The sequence below is a fragment of the Haliotis asinina genome, chromosome 15, assembly GCF_037392515.1.
Source record: "Haliotis asinina isolate JCU_RB_2024 chromosome 15, JCU_Hal_asi_v2, whole genome shotgun sequence".
Classification (NCBI taxonomy): Eukaryota; Metazoa; Mollusca; class Gastropoda; order Lepetellida; family Haliotidae; genus Haliotis; species Haliotis asinina.
In genome coordinates, this window is record NC_090294.1 from 14,028,898 (window position 1) to 14,044,670 (window position 15,773).

Consider the following 15,773-nt stretch of genomic DNA (forward strand, 5'->3'; position numbering starts at 1 on the left):
ATGTATGTATGTATGTATGTATGTATGTATGTATGTATGTATGTATGGACGGACGGACGGACGGACGGACGGACGGACGGACGGACGGACGGATGGATGGATGGATGGATCGATGCATGCATGCATGCATGTGATCGACTATGTTTTCTTATCTGAACATATCTAAACAAGTGTCTCCTGTTTTACAGTTAAACCAAATTGACTGGCTATCCCATTATTGGCAACTTTAGTATAAACTAGAACAAGACCCAAATGTCCCAGAGAATAAATAAAGAACTAAGTCTCCTTAGAAAAGGATGACTTAATGACGGGATATCCATTGCTATGCAAATGTCAAAGAGACAGCTAGTGTGGTGTTTGTAATTCGTGTAACTATTTCTAATTTGAATGTGCAAATGTAATGTCCCATTGTAGGCCAGTTGTTGAAACTGTTCTGTATAACTTTGAGGTGTTGGGAGTTGACAGGACTCTAGAGCTTTTCAAGCATTTTGATATTGATACTTTACACCTTACATAGGCGGATCCAAGAAATTTTAGCGGTATGTGTGTGTGTGTGTGTGTGTGTGTGTGTGTGTGTGTGTGTGTGTGTGTGTGTGTGTGTGTTGGGGGATGGGGGGAGGGGAGTAGTTCAAAAGTTCAAAGTCATTTTCGAGTCTTACCTCCACTCCCATTATCAAGCTATGCAAACGAAAGTTGGGGAATGCATTCTGTGAGTTTCTCATCACAGCATACCCATATGTTATCAATTCTTGTATATATACTGTCTAGTTTACACGATAGTGTCACAGTTTCTACATGGAACTGATAAACTAAATAATGTCTTCAACCCGTACCTTATCTGTACGTTGTTAAATAAAGATACGCATTACGCGGGTAATGCATCATTAATTATTTAATTTTTGACGACTTACAGGCACGAGACAATCCCCTTGTCATTTGTTGCATTGTAATGAATAGAATCCTGTTGTTTATTACATAATATTATGCATATTCATTATATCACCGAAAAGTGCCTATTGGACCTTGAGCTGTTACACACACAGATGGAATACATCGTGTCAACATCCGGCTTTATGACACACAAAAGAAACAGAGATCCCGACCACATGTAATAAATTACTCCATTACGAAGGACATGTGCAACTCGTTTTCTCTGCGTTACATGTGTCAAGCTCCTCTGTACTTCAGGTATATTATTGTATAAAACTGGGATTGCAGATCACGATAACTGGAAAATAGGGTGTTTTAAGTTTATTTGAAGATGAAAGAGAAATAGCATTTATGAAATACTGTATAAAAAGTAAGTGGGGGAGAGGGCTTGTTTATAGCTATAGTTAATAAATGGAAAACAGCATGTCACATAATAGTTATGTTTTCCGATAACATTTTTCCAATGACGTTTTTTCCTTTAACCTTTTCTCCATAACTATTTTTTCCGGGGTCTGTTTTCCATGACTTTCTACTTTGTCTTTTTTTTCCCATGACTACTTTTTTCCGGTGCCGTTTTAATATGTCCATTTTCCAAGACTTTTTACCTATGACTATTTTTTCATGTGACTATTTTTGCAATGATATTTTTTTTCTGTACCCTTTTCAGACTGCTCGAGAGCGATCTTCCCTACATATTAATAATTAGCTGTGCATGAAGGCGTCTCTATTACCATTATACTGAGCGACCGGCGTTCCATTCTGCAGGAATAAAGTTACCTCCCACATCATTGCATTCATGGTTCAGCACTGTATTTACAGGTACGAGGACAAGATTTCCCAACGGACGTGTAGCTCAAAAGTGAAGATGGCGATGGCAAAGTTACGAGACTTGTTCCACTTCATTTGCCTCTTGTACTGCACAGTTACTCCAGGTATGTGTGGTTTGCTGACGGTTTTAGCAGCTTTCCCTTTCTTCACTAGTGGCAAGTGCCTCCTGTGTATGTTAGGTATTCAAATGTCCTTCTTCCAAACCTTACCCGTGAGATGAGCTAGTTGATACCTCTCTGCATATGTGCAGCAAATGGAAGGGACACTACAAAGCAGCATGGTAAAGAGCGATAACCATAAATGCTCATGAACATGTTTACATCAAATGTCACATTGTTTCATATATTACTTCAATAAAAGCTACAAAATCATTGTCTTTGCAGTAAGATAGTGCACTGTACGATTCTATTCATATAAAGAACACGTGTCTTTGAATAGTTATCAAAAGGTCAGCGTAACCTGTCACTCTGCTGCTCCCATCAGAGACACACGACAAATGTGTTATACGTTCACGAGTTTATACCTTATGTGTTAGTACGCTGGTATTTTAACAATCTGTAAAGTCAAATTAAAGGCATCAGTTGACACACATGTAAACTGGCAAAACAACCTAAATATATTCCACTATGATAGACGTACATACAACATGTTGTTGCGTAGTGGTTAAGGCGTTCGCTCGTCACGCCGAAGACCCGGGTTCGTTTCCCCTCGTGGGTACAATGTGTGAAGCCCATTTTCTGGTGTCGCCCACCGTGATATTACTGGAACATTGCTAAAGGCGGCGTAAAACTTAACTCACTCACTCACTTAGTATTTAAGATTGACCCCGGTTTATTTTCAACAGCTGATTAAACTGTGTTGTCACAACTGAAAACCGACATGTAGAAGATAGGTTGACTCTTTTCTTACTTCAGTTTAAGTGAAATAATTGCTACTAGTGTCAATATTATTACAGTTGATTTGTAGTAAAGTTTCAAGTCGATACGTTATAGCTCACTGCCTTCCATTCTCGATTCACCGTGAAGAGAGACTGAACTGTGTCGATAAAAACTTGTTTCGCACATCCGTTTAAGTTTTAGAAGGTATTTGCAAGTAATAGTGATAGTTTTATGACTTTAAAAATTGTTAGAGTGTATTTGAGGTGTGTAAATACATATCGCCGATCTGTTCTAATCCGCCACGGAAATACCGCTCGGCGTTGTTTCGAGTGCTTCTAGTTACTGTTTCCAAAACATCTTTCACATACACCTTTAATTTTTATGAGGGGGATATACTATCAGGTGAAATGTGTTTGCAAGAAATAATGATAGTTTCATGATCTAAAATGCTAGGGTGTATTTGAGGTATGTGTTGTAGATTGTCCCTGGTATATTTAAAAGTAAACATTATCCCAACCAGCTTCTGGTTCTGTCCTGCCGCTAAACAGAGATATTCAGAATGAAGATCTATCAGAATGTTCTTCACCAGGCACCACATGATCTTGTCAGGCTTGCTGACATGGTTGGTGCTTGTCATCAGTTTCAGAGAATGCACATGACTTGCCTGGTCAAGACTCGTTTGTTTATAGATCGCCGTCATTACTGCTGGCATATACGCTGAGTGCAACACTAACAACAAACAAAGCATAGTGCTTGCGAAATATTTCCAGTAAATTCCAGCCACACATTAAACATTCCATATTGTTTTGCTTAACTGTCATATGTTGAATAGAGATCATAAAAAAATCTTACAATGCAAGGGCTAGCTTGAAACTTGCGGAAGCAGAATGACGACCGGCTATAATGAGACTGATGGAAAAGGTTGTGACCTGTAGATGTACACTCCACGATTGTTTACCTTCAGCAGACACATTTTGTGTAAATGATGTTGTAGCTCATATTTGCACGGTACAAAGTTCCAACCGTCAAATTAACACCACCAGTTCTAGCATGTGACGAAGGTGATTCACAGTTTACTTTAAGACTTTTTTTAATCACTTTTAAAAATAGAAAAAAGAACTTTGAAGATTGCTACGAATTTAGTAATCATTGATTAACATGTGCAGATGACACAGGTTCATAGACAGCTTTGGAAATCACTCCTGTCTGTATTTCTCTCTTCTTCTCTATATTATGTTTCTATGAGGAATCATGCCACAGAGTATTCTTTGCAATTTTTACCTGCTGGCATTAAACTTCAGATGTTTGCTCATTTACGTTTCGTAGATAATTTGTCCGGTGCAATGATAATGAGTCATTGAGTTTAGTTTTACGCCGCTCTTAGCAATTTTACAGCAATATCACGTAGGGGGACATCAAAAATAGGTCTCAGACTTTGTACCCATGTGGGGAATCAAACCTGGGTTTTCGTGGTGACGAGTGAACGCTTTAACCACTTAGCTACCCCATCGCCCTGACATGAAGCCAGAAATGGGTTTCACACAATGTACCCATGTGGGAATCGACCCGGGTGTAGCGAACACTCTAAGCATTAGGCTACCCAGCCGTCATCTGCGCTATGTTAATATTATCAAACTGTCATCTGCGTGTCTTCTGTGCGTAGCTAATATCCAAGCATATGTGTATAGTAGAAACCATTACATTTCGTATTTTGGGAGTAAGGGGATAATCGAGTGGTTAATGCTTTGCCTCCTCACGCCTAAAACTTGAGTTTGATTCTCCTTAGGGTACAAAGGACCTGAGTGAAGGCCAGTGTCCTCTGTCTTTGAAATTGTTGGTATATTGCTACAGGTGGATTAAAAGCACACTCACTGACGTAAGCGGATAATGAGATGCTTCAGGTGGTCGTTTTAAGATGACATTTTGAATGTTTGATACTGTGTTACAACTATCGGCGTACTTTCAGCTGCTGGATATTCACATGGACCCCCTGGGAGCACCTGTCTCACAATATTCCCCAAACACGGGCAGGATTTGACATGGCAGTCCTCTGGACCATGTCCATTCAAGATTCGACTCTCCAGCGAGACATACACGCCTTTACAAAACATCACGAGTAGGTGTCCCGTCTGATTGTTTCATGAGCTATTTTTTACGTACCTTAGGTCGTATTATCACTTAAAATCATAACATTTTGTGATGATGGATACTTACAATATACATTTTCACTCGATATATAAGGGTTGTATGCTTCATATCAAACTACAATATAATCATTGTATGCCAATGTCTTATCTCAAGTATGTCATACAAATAATGCAAAATATCCTGATAATTAAAATAATTTTCAAAACAAGATGGTATTACTGGTGGAAAAAAATAACAAAATACAACCTATGATATATAAACGCTTCTAGTTATCCAGGCTGGACACAAACATGAAATGGTGAATAATGAACACAGGACAGATTTGTACTTCTAGACAAACGATAGTTCGACACATCGGTGTTTGCTTGTACGATGCCCATGTATTGAAGAACGATACATCAGTTTTTGTAACTGTTTGTTTGTTTGCTAGTCACACTTGATTCCGATGACGGTCAAGAATTTCGTGGAATCCAGATCAGCGCTCACAGAAAGTCCCTTAACAAGGAGGAATTCCAAGGAACTTTCTTGTCCTTTACACCAGAAGACAAACTCCAGGCGTACAACTGCATGGGAGGTCGCCGCGTCAGTACTTTCTTCGCCATGTACTCTGTACAAGTATTGATACTGTAAATAGCTGTAGATGCAAGTGATACAAATGCCGAGAGTTAAGACGAAAAACATTCAACAAAGTGAACACGCATTGTTCACTTTGGTGTCAACATTATTGATATCGATCCGTGAAGATCAGTCTTCAGTAACTCATGCTTGTCGTAAGAGGCGTCTAACAGGATCTGGTTGTCAGGCCTGCTGATTTGGTTGACACCTGTCCTTGTATCCAAATTGCATGATTTCACTGGATTGTTTGGTACAAACTTGATTATAAACAGACCGTTGTCATATAACAGGATACTGATGAGTGCGGAAACAAGATACAAGATATCGATTTCATGATATTATTGGAATTGTACAAATCTCTGGGATGGTTGCGTCGTTTTTGTTAACAAGAGGTATGCATTGATATGTGGCCTGTATGTACATTGATACATAATCTTTTGTCTTTTGCGTCTAACTGTTTTCCACGTCTCAGGGTGGCTATGTCTAGTTTGACAAGCCTGATTCCTTATATTTTGTAGAACCAGATAGCCCACAAGAACAACAGCACCGTGTCAAGAGTTGTGTTGGTGTGGCAGGCACCGGACATTAACGTTGGGAACATCGTCTTCAAGTGAGTCTCATACTCCCCAAAAGACTGAAGGTTTATTTTTCGTACATGTCAGTTTATTTTTTTTCCTGAATAGAATGCTGTTGAATTCCTCCCATATCAAGACGAGGCATTTTGAACATTACAAATGTTGTTGTTTTGTAGAGCGACGTTTGTTAAAGATCTCACCACGTTTTGGGCATGGGAGACGAAAGAGATTCGAACCGCCGACGAATCAACTGTGGTTCCACCAACTCATCAGGTACTACTACTACTACTACTACTGCTACTGCTGCTGCTGCTGCTGCTGCTGCTGCTGCTACTACTACTACTACTACTACTACTACTACTACTACTACTACTACTGCTACTGCTACTGCTGCTGCTGCTGCTACTACTACTACTACTACTACTACTATTACTACTACTACTACTACTACTACTACAACCCATGATTGCTACAAAAGCAGACTATGTGTGTGGTAAGACGAGACTAACGGGGTCGGGTGATCAGACTAACTGAATTGGTTGACACATGTCATCGGTTTCAATTTGCGCAGATCGATGCCCATCCTGTTGGTCACTGGATTGTCTGGTCCAGATTAGATTATTTACAGACCGCCGCCATAAAGCTGGAATATTGCTGAGTGCGGCGTAAAACTAATCTCACTCACTCACTCACTCACTACTGCTATTGCTACTTATAATTTGAAAAAAAAAACCCGAAAATTTCATCGCCATATCGTTGAATCATCCGTGTATTCCGTTCTGCTAGAACAACGCTGAAAGCGGCGCATAACCACACTCACTCATTCACTGGTTCGTGTTTCAGCTAGAAGATCCGAAGCTAGAAATGGACGACCTCGACTTTTCACGATGTGGGGATGACAGGGGATGTTTCTTCTACCCCAAAATCTGCAGTGGCGCCGATTGTACTGCAGCTTTTACTTATCAAAAGAATGGTGACTCTTATACTTTCGAGATCATGGCGAAAAGTCCTGGTTTCGTCAGCCTCGGGTTTTCCAGTGACACCAAAATGGTAAAAATACGTCAGACATGTCTGATACGTGACATATGTCTGTTCACTAATCTAAGGTACACGTGGCAAAGACCTGTGAAAATCCGTTCTACAATTGGTCTCCTCTAAGAGGTCTCGGGATCGGGTGGTCAGTCTCGCTGCCTTGGTTGCCTATGTCAGTATATCCCAAATGCTTAGATTCAAATGCAGTTGTTGATCACTGGATCGTCTACTCCAGAACTGGTTATTAACCTACTACCGACTACTTTTCAACCGATCCGAATTTTCTTGTGTAAAAGTGAAGACAGACAGCACAAACTATTCTGGTTACAATGAATTCCAATTGATTGTTTTATAAGAAAATGACTTTTGCAGGTGAATTTTAATTTTAAACTATAATGACACCGTGTTTCTATATTTTATCTCGAGGTTTAGGCAGCATACCGTAACTAAGATATCACAGACTGTTTGATAAGTTCATAAAATGATTCACAATGCATCTGTCTCACTGGTTAGACCTGGTGTGTGTTTGTTTTGCACATATACAGTGTAGCTCTGTAACGCACAATGAGACTGATATTATATCACTTCCATACCAGACCGCCAACCTTTTCTAGCGGCAGAGCCTCGTTTTGAAATTGAAACATTTTGCAGGTTTCCGTTTATTACAGCTCGCTGCAAGACAGAGCACGCTGTGCGACGTGTTTGCAAGGATTAGAATGAGCGTAGTGTTGCAATTTACACCGTGATTCATCTGTGATTTCCGTTTGATCTTGTCACTTCTAGGGCGATGACGTCACTGTCACGTGCACCGCGCAAAACAGTAGCGTGACTGTTCAGAATGGCTACAACCCAGGCTTTTACAACGCAAGGCTTATATCGGTAAGTGTAAAAGCTGAGAATAGTCCCGTTACAGCGACCATGAACTTCTCAAACAATGAACGTTAAATGAAGATCTTGACGATCACATCGCTTCTGAAACTGTGATCGTTCCCGACTGGAATCCCCGGTAATGAAAATATGTTACGTCATTACAGTGGGAAACCAGTCTTGACCATCGTAGCTCAGATTCTGTTCATGTTAGCGGCGGTGGCGTGGCGAAGTGGTTCATTCATCACCCCGAAAGCCCGGGTTCGATTCCCCACGTGGGTGCAATGTCAGAGACCCATTTCGTCGGCGTAATATTACTGGAATATTGCTACAAGCGGCGTAAAACTAAACTCATTCACTCATTATAGTTATCTGTGAATGTATATGATTGAACTTTTGAAATTTAACGATGACCGCAGGTTTCAGGTAGAAAGCATGTTCTGTCGGACCAGGATCGCTAGTGTCTACTGCTTGCAATAGCCAGTCCATTGAAATAAGAGTCTGTCGAGACCATTCCAAATTATTCCTACCACTATTCTGTGTTCCTTCTTGAAAACATGATAAATGGACTGCATTACCTCGATCATGTTCCAGTACAACCTGACAGATCTGAGAGTTAAGAAGACCGCCGACTCTGTGATGTGCCGATTTACCAGACCACGTATTCTGCCTTTACTAATGGCGAACCCTCTTGCTGACCCCTCTGAAGCGACCACTCGGAACTTCGACATGGAGACACAGTCGTATATTATGTTGGCGTGGGGGCACCTACCTACGGGTGAGACTCGAATTTCTCATATTGTGGGAGGTTCTTGATGGGCATTAAGAAGTCGGTATTCTATTATACGACAAGATGTTATGGATGTCAACTTCTATATGGTTTTGACAATAGTTTCTGGGCTATTCCTTGCCCCTTCGTCAGGTGGATGCTAACTAACAGAGACCAAGGGGTTTACCTACCTAATGTCTGGGAAATCAATTAGACGCAAGGCTTCACCAACATCTGCTATGACACCAGGATGGTAATAGTGAGAAAAGTAAACATGTAACATGCATTACAGGCTAGAATCGATGTACATGTTGCAGATCTAATACACCACTGTAGACGTAGGTTTAGCAGATCTGATGTAAATGTAGCCGATCTAACGGGCCACTACAGATGTTAATGTGGCAGATGTGATGGGCTACTAGAGATGTCAATGCAGCAGATCTAACAGGCCACAAGAGATGTAGATGTGACAGATGCAACAGGCCACTATACATGTAGATGTAAATGTGGCAGATCTAATAGGTCACCCGAGATGCAGTTGCAGCAGACCTGATAGGCCAGCATTAGTCTATTATAAGTTGTCCACTGGTCACGAGGGACCATGGCCTCATGTACCCTGCGGGCTCGAGGAACATAAACAAGCCTCGAGGGTACATAAGCCCATGGCCCCCGAGGGACCAGTGAACAATGTATTTCTTACCGAAAACCTGAATTTTAATTTTAAACTGTTTGAAGCACTTCTGTCGAATGCGAGGCGAATCGCCGTTTTGCATACGATAGAAGGTAAACAGATTTAGAGTTATCTCCCCTCCATCGATTTTCAATCGCAAAACATCGGTAATTTGCGTGCTTCATGCGTGATTCAATGTTATTCGAGACAGAGAAGTACTACCATGAAGCACCAGAGGAGTTCGAAATTCCCAGCGGTATACAATGAAAATAATACATCGCCTGTAAGAGACGTACATTACAGAATAACACTTAGTCGGTCAGAAAGCGACATTCATGTGTGAGGTAAGATAAATGTGTATATCTACCTTTTTCCAGTTACAAGTGCAGCTGTTGCAGACACGTTCGTGCCAAACTGAATTGGCTGGTTCAGATATGGTATTGCATGGGTTTGCATTCGAGACGAATGACGTAATGGTGTTACACATAGCTACCCGTACAACATGTATAGATGCAGTACCCCACCCCATGGTGATATTGTAGAGTCTCTTAATATTTTAACCCCAAATGCGAAAATAAATGAATGCACGTGTACAATTTATTGCGTTTAGATTATGTCCCTAATTTGTGCCTCATGCTCACGCATTATGTTGGTGACTGCTTTACTTTCCTTTACCCAGTCTCGCCATACTTTTCCTGACAGGATCTCTTTTCGGTTCACAATTTGATAGTATTGTTAAACCCATGTTTGAGGTGCACCTGGAATCGTGCAGTTCACACTGCTTTCAACACATTTCATATGACAATGAATATGTTTTTATCGCTTTTATTCAATTAAGAATATCTGCTCCAGGGACTGACGTAATGGGAAAGCACAAGGAAAGCCCAGCCATATCCGACGTTATGATCAACTTTCAGGATTATGAAACTTATAGGGGATCTTCCATGTCTAAAGAGTATCAAGCTCACGGTAAGCTATAATACGTTTCAGTGTAAGCATAAAGGGCCTATGACCTAACTTGCCAATGACTGGACCATTATCGTAAACCGTTACCATCACTGGTATCAACCACTTGCCAAACACGATTACTAATCTCAATGAAAATGAATGAAAATGATTCAGTTTTTTTCTCCCCAGACATGTCTCCATCTTTTTCTAAACTGTTGTTTTGTTTGTTTGTTCTTTAGCGATATTACTTATGTAGGATATGGATACTATATCGTTATGGAGAACAATGGGATCGTGGTTTGTCGATCAATATTATTTCTCTCGATACTGCTTTCCCCAATCTGAATTGGATTAGAATTAACGTCTTATTCATTTCATGATGTTTTATGAAACAATCTTTTTTTACGTACTTTACTTTGGGAAACCAGCATCGTAAAAAGATGACGACACAAACTTGTGTTGTTCCAGGCGCTTTGATGATCGTTGCCTGGATGCTGTTCGCTGGTCTTGCTACTGTCATCGCAAGGCACTACAAGGACTTGTATGAAGATAGCATGTTTTGTGGCACCAAAATATGGTTCCAGGTAAGACAAGACACTTAGAATCCATTTCATATGCATTATTATATTTTTAACGTTAGATCTGAATATGCATGTATACGGGGTATGTTATTCCCAAAGCATGTGTTATTCCCCCCACCCCTATCTCTCTTCTCACTCTCTTTTTCTCTCTCTCTCCCCCCCCCCCCCCCCCCCCTCTCTCTCCCTCTAGATCTCTCTGTGTGATTTGTGATGTTTGTATATATTCTCTGTCCTCCTTGGTCCCCAACGTGTGTCCAATAAATATTTCCAAATCAGTGCAATGTTTGTAAGTCACTGTTAACGTGTTTAAATATTCAGTGGGCAAAACATCCAGGGTACCTGCAATATTATGTTTGTAAATCATTAGAAAACCTCCACCTGGTACATTGATAATGTAAAACATCTTACTCGAAGCTATGTATATTCATGAAAAATGAATCTTCGTCAACGGACGTAGGTCTATAATTATTCATGTTGAATGGGATATCTCTAATTGGTATCATTGCCTACTTCCAGCTTCATCGAGCCATTGCTGTCAGCATCCTTGTGATGACGGTCATCAGTTTTATCATCATCTTTGTCAAAGTGGACAAGCTCTCTGAGGGCGTAAGCATCAGTTTTTCACCATTCCAGGCAAATTCCAGAACGCTAGGAACAACGACTAGCGTCTCTTTCCAGCCATTTAAGTCGGTCTGAACACAAACGAAGACAGCTAAGAGAACTTGCGCTTATTGGGATCGCATTTACCACATATATATTACAGCTACAAATTTGATCAAAATTTACATTCGACTTAAGTTGATGAACAGTTTGCTTGGATTTGTTTAGATACTAGAGAAAAATGTTCTTGGAATATTCTTGTTTTACTTGAAGTCACACGCGCATTCTGACTAGTTTTCGTTTCCTTCGCTCAAAACGTTGGTCCATTGGTGGACGAAGTCTCCGGGTATGTTAAGGTTATGGGCGAATAGTGTAACTTTGACAAATGATAGTCCATGCAATCATTTCCTACATTCCTCTGCGATGGATTTGTCCTACATGGAGGTAAAATATGACACTTAGTGATCGTTGTATGTTGTTTAACGGCTGAACCGTGAAGGTCCGGGGAAGAATAGGTCTTCAGCAACCCATGCTTGCCATAAAAGGCAACTATCCTTGCCGTAAGAGACGAGTAACGGAATAGTTGAATGGTTCTCAGTTGCTCAGATCGATGCTCGTGCTGTTGATCACTAGATTGTCTGGTCCAGACTCGATTATTTACAGACCGCCGCCATATACCTGGAATATTGCTGAGTGTAGCGTAAAACTTAACTCACTCACTCACTCACTTTAACGCCGCTTTCAGCGTTATCCCAGATATATCACGGTAAGATTTGTCGAATATTTCGTTCTAGTCTTTGATAATCATAAAACATGATTGGTTTCTTTTCCCTAGACTGGAAGGAATCACGCTATCGTCGGGATCACTGTGGGCGTAGCAGTCTGTTTGCAGGTTCTTGGGGGTTTACTGAGACCCGGGGGCGACTCAAGTATCCGCCCCGTCTTCAACTGGGCACATCGACTCCTCGGACAAGGGGCACATATCCTGTCAGGTATTCTTGTGAATAGATAATATTAAAAATAATATACATATTTTAAGCTTTTTGGAAGTGTAGTACCGTTGCGTTAATGGCAAATCTGTGGACAATGTGGATGGCGGCGGCCTGCAAATAATCGCTTACGACAAGCATGGTTTACGGAGGATCAATTCTAACCCGGACCTTCACATATGAGGGGGAAGAGGTGTGTGTGTGTGTGTGTGTGTGTGTGTGTGTGTGTGTGTGTGTGTGTGTGTGTGTGTGTTTGTTTTGTGTTGTGTGTGTGTGTGTTGTGTGTGTGTGTGTTGTGTGTGTGTGTTTGTGTGTGTTGGTAGTTATCACATTTATTCAAGTGTCGTCAGGATACAAACATGAGACAATTGGAGCAAGCACGTCAACATCTAATTAGCATCACTACCAAAACCTGAAATCGGGTTTACTCTTAATAACGCTGCTTCCTCTCTCTCTACAGCCGTAAATTTCATCTTGGCGTTCAACATGGATTATATAACGGATACAATGAAACACTATGGCACCATCGTAGTGGCGGTTTGGATCGCTGTGCAGATAGTCTGGGAGCTGGTCTTTGAGTTCTGGTCCTGCAGGAAAAAGAATTCTTCCGGTAAAGTCATAAACAGCTACAATAAGCTGGCTAAGCCCCAGGAAAGTTGACAAACAATGCATAACAGGCTTAGCCATAAAACTGCATTCCTGTTTACTCAACAGGCTTCCAATGCTTCCGGTGTAATTATTTTCGAACGTGCGAGATTTGCTTCGAAGATTGGATGTATTCAGTCCTTCCTATGTTGAGTCACACATTCCCTGTGGTATGAACAATATTAGAACTATTCAAAATGGAAACGTTTACGCTTTATTTGTACACGTTTTTATGAAACGTCTGTACCCCCAGGTTATGTTGTACAAGGTGTAGACCTGGCTACAGTGTGTGTGCATTTGTAAAGAAGATAAATGCCCAGGGTTTGCCGTGACAAGTAGTCCCTCTCGAACAGAAGTCAGCGAGTCAATGAATCAGATCATCAGCATAAGTATTGTTCACATACAATATCAGTTTCTATATATACCATCGCTAGTTTTAATAGATTGCTATTAATATCTTGCGTGTTTATTCCAGGGAGTGGAAACATTACTGACCCTAAAGGTATGAGTATTCAAGACACGAAAAGCCAACCGTCGAAGGTGAACGTCTTTATGCTGGCGCTGTACATCCTGACCCTCGTCGTCTTTTCCGTGGCCACTCTCTGTGGAATATTTATTTTCTAACCTACACTTATGGGCCTACCGGGTTTATGCCTCATTTGCCCGTACAAGAAGGGTAGTACATTGGACAGTGCGATCAATTGTCCTGCTGGAGATCACGGTTTGAACCTCCACCTGTGCGGTGAAGCACATTCTGGTGGTAACCGCCATCTTATTGTCCATGCTCCACCCAGCCCATAATGTTATCATAGCGGGTAGAATGCTGACAGCATACATTTTGTGTTGGCACAGTTGGAACTATCTGGACAGTAGTACAACTTATCTACATATACACATATGTGCATTTGACCAGATAGTGTCTGTGTTCGTTCGGTTCGGTTTCTATGAAAACAGTGACGGATCTCTTCTTAAACTTTGGTAAATATATTTTTGGATTAGAATGCAGTTTACTTATGATTTCTGTGAGTATAATCACGGTTTGAATTTCAAAGGCATCGAGGAGAACATGACTGCAGTATCGTGTTGGTTACCCTGCTTACAGCCCAGGCCATCATATGGTCACATGAATGTACATTTCTCTTCTAAATAGTTGAATTGGCAATAATGAAAAACCGATAAACCGTTACTGAAACGTTGAAAACAGCTACACTAAAACGATGGAATGCAATAGAGGTGTCTCTTTTTTGTTGCAGTCCTTGAGATTGCTGTATGGCTCAGTTACTCAGTCAGTCAGTCAGTCAGTTACTCACTCACTCACTCACTCACTCACCCAGTCAGTCACTCAGTCAGTCACTCACTCACTTTGTCCGTAGTGAGGAAATGCACAGATAATGTATTTGACTGATTTTTAGGAATACATGACTCTAGATATATTAGCCACGTATACACTGTAGTCTCAGAGCAAAGGTTGTCATATGTTGAGTACGGTGGGTTTCCTCTACACCAACATCAGAGATAGTGCTGGAAAATAGGCTGGGTTGTTAATGATACTGTGACATAGAGCTAAAGTAATTGTGATTTTGCTGAAAACCTCTATTCTTTTAGCCTTGACTGCCTTTTAGAATTGCTGTCGAGGGAAACCACAGCACAATAAATGTTTCAGTTTTACATATGTGGTGTCTTTTACTGTCATTGCTGATACCGACGCTTGAAGGTCCGGTTTAGAACTTACCTTCAGCAACCCATGCATGTCGTAAGATGCAACTAACATGATTGGGTTGTTAGGCTAGTATCGTATCAAAAATTCGTAGATCGCTGCTCATGCAGTTGATCACTGGATTGTTTTGTTCAGGCTATTTCCAATGCGTCGCTATAGCACATATATCAGAGAACAGCTTAGCTCGGTTCTGTAACAATTGAACTGTGATGTTTCGAGGCTTATCACCACGTTTAATGCACGTGGAATTAGGACATATAAAGGAATAAGAATACGTCAACCCCCACCCCTAAATGTCAGGTTGACCTTGTATAGACCATTACTTCGACATACCAGATTCAACCACGGCTATCTAGGAAGCAAACAGAATCGTAACTTATCTGAAAACATCTCAAGCGGCCAGCTAGGTATACCCATTAATGGACCATTTCCACAATATAACAACGTCAATCAACCTGGATAGTTAGAGACATAAACGGTTATCTTGATCCACAATGTAACAGCGCCAGTCATCTAAGCTGGTTAGAGACATAAACGGTTATCTTGATCCACAATGTAACAGCGCCAGTCATTTAAGCTGGTTAGAGACATAAACGGTGATCTTGATCCACAATGTAACAGCGCCAGTCATCTAAGCTGGTTAGAGACATAAACGGTGATCTTGATCCACAATGTAACAACGCCAGTCATCTAAGCTGGTTAGAGACATAAACGGTTATCTTGATCCACAATGTAACAGCGCCAGTCATCTAAGCTGGTGAGAGACATAAACGGTTATCTTGATCCAGAATGTAACAGCGCCAGTCATCTAAGCTGGTTAGAGACATAAACGGTTATCTTGATCCACAATGTAACAGCGCCAGTCATCTAAGCTGGTTAGAGACATAAACGGTTATCTTGATCCACAATGTAACAGCGCCAGTCATCTAAGCTGGTTAGAGACATAAACGGTTATCTTGATCCACAATGTAACAGCGCCTG

The 15,773-nt window shown here is 41.0% G+C and overlaps 1 protein-coding gene across 10 annotated transcripts in view; it reads left to right on the top strand.

Annotated features, from left to right (window-relative positions):
• The window catches only part of LOC137265163 (putative ferric-chelate reductase 1 homolog), a 37,930-nt gene extending 23,185 nt beyond the window's left edge, over positions 1-14,745 (top strand). For 9 of the 10 annotated variants that reach the window (XM_067800490.1, XM_067800494.1, XM_067800492.1 and 6 more), the window contains 14 exons: positions 1,750-1,862; positions 4,603-4,752; positions 5,215-5,366; positions 5,918-6,009; positions 6,151-6,247; positions 6,818-7,024; positions 7,790-7,885; positions 8,468-8,651; positions 10,165-10,281; positions 10,729-10,844; positions 11,358-11,447; positions 12,277-12,433; positions 12,891-13,040; positions 13,551-14,745. In XM_067800490.1, coding sequence (XP_067656591.1) covers positions 1,796-1,862; positions 4,603-4,752; positions 5,215-5,366; positions 5,918-6,009; positions 6,151-6,247; positions 6,818-7,024; positions 7,790-7,885; positions 8,468-8,651; positions 10,165-10,281; positions 10,729-10,844; positions 11,358-11,447; positions 12,277-12,433; positions 12,891-13,040; positions 13,551-13,699 — 1,824 coding nt within the window. In that variant the 5' untranslated portion in view covers positions 1,750-1,795 and the 3' untranslated portion in view covers positions 13,700-14,745. Of the gene's footprint in view, positions 1-1,112; positions 1,189-1,749; positions 1,863-4,602; positions 4,753-5,214; positions 5,367-5,917; positions 6,010-6,150; positions 6,248-6,817; positions 7,025-7,789; positions 7,886-8,467; positions 8,652-10,164; positions 10,282-10,728; positions 10,845-11,357; positions 11,448-12,276; positions 12,434-12,890; positions 13,041-13,550 lie in introns of those variants that run through there. The other variant, XM_067800488.1, reaches the window with a different exon arrangement.
• Positions 14,746-15,773: the final 1,028 nt, after the last annotated feature.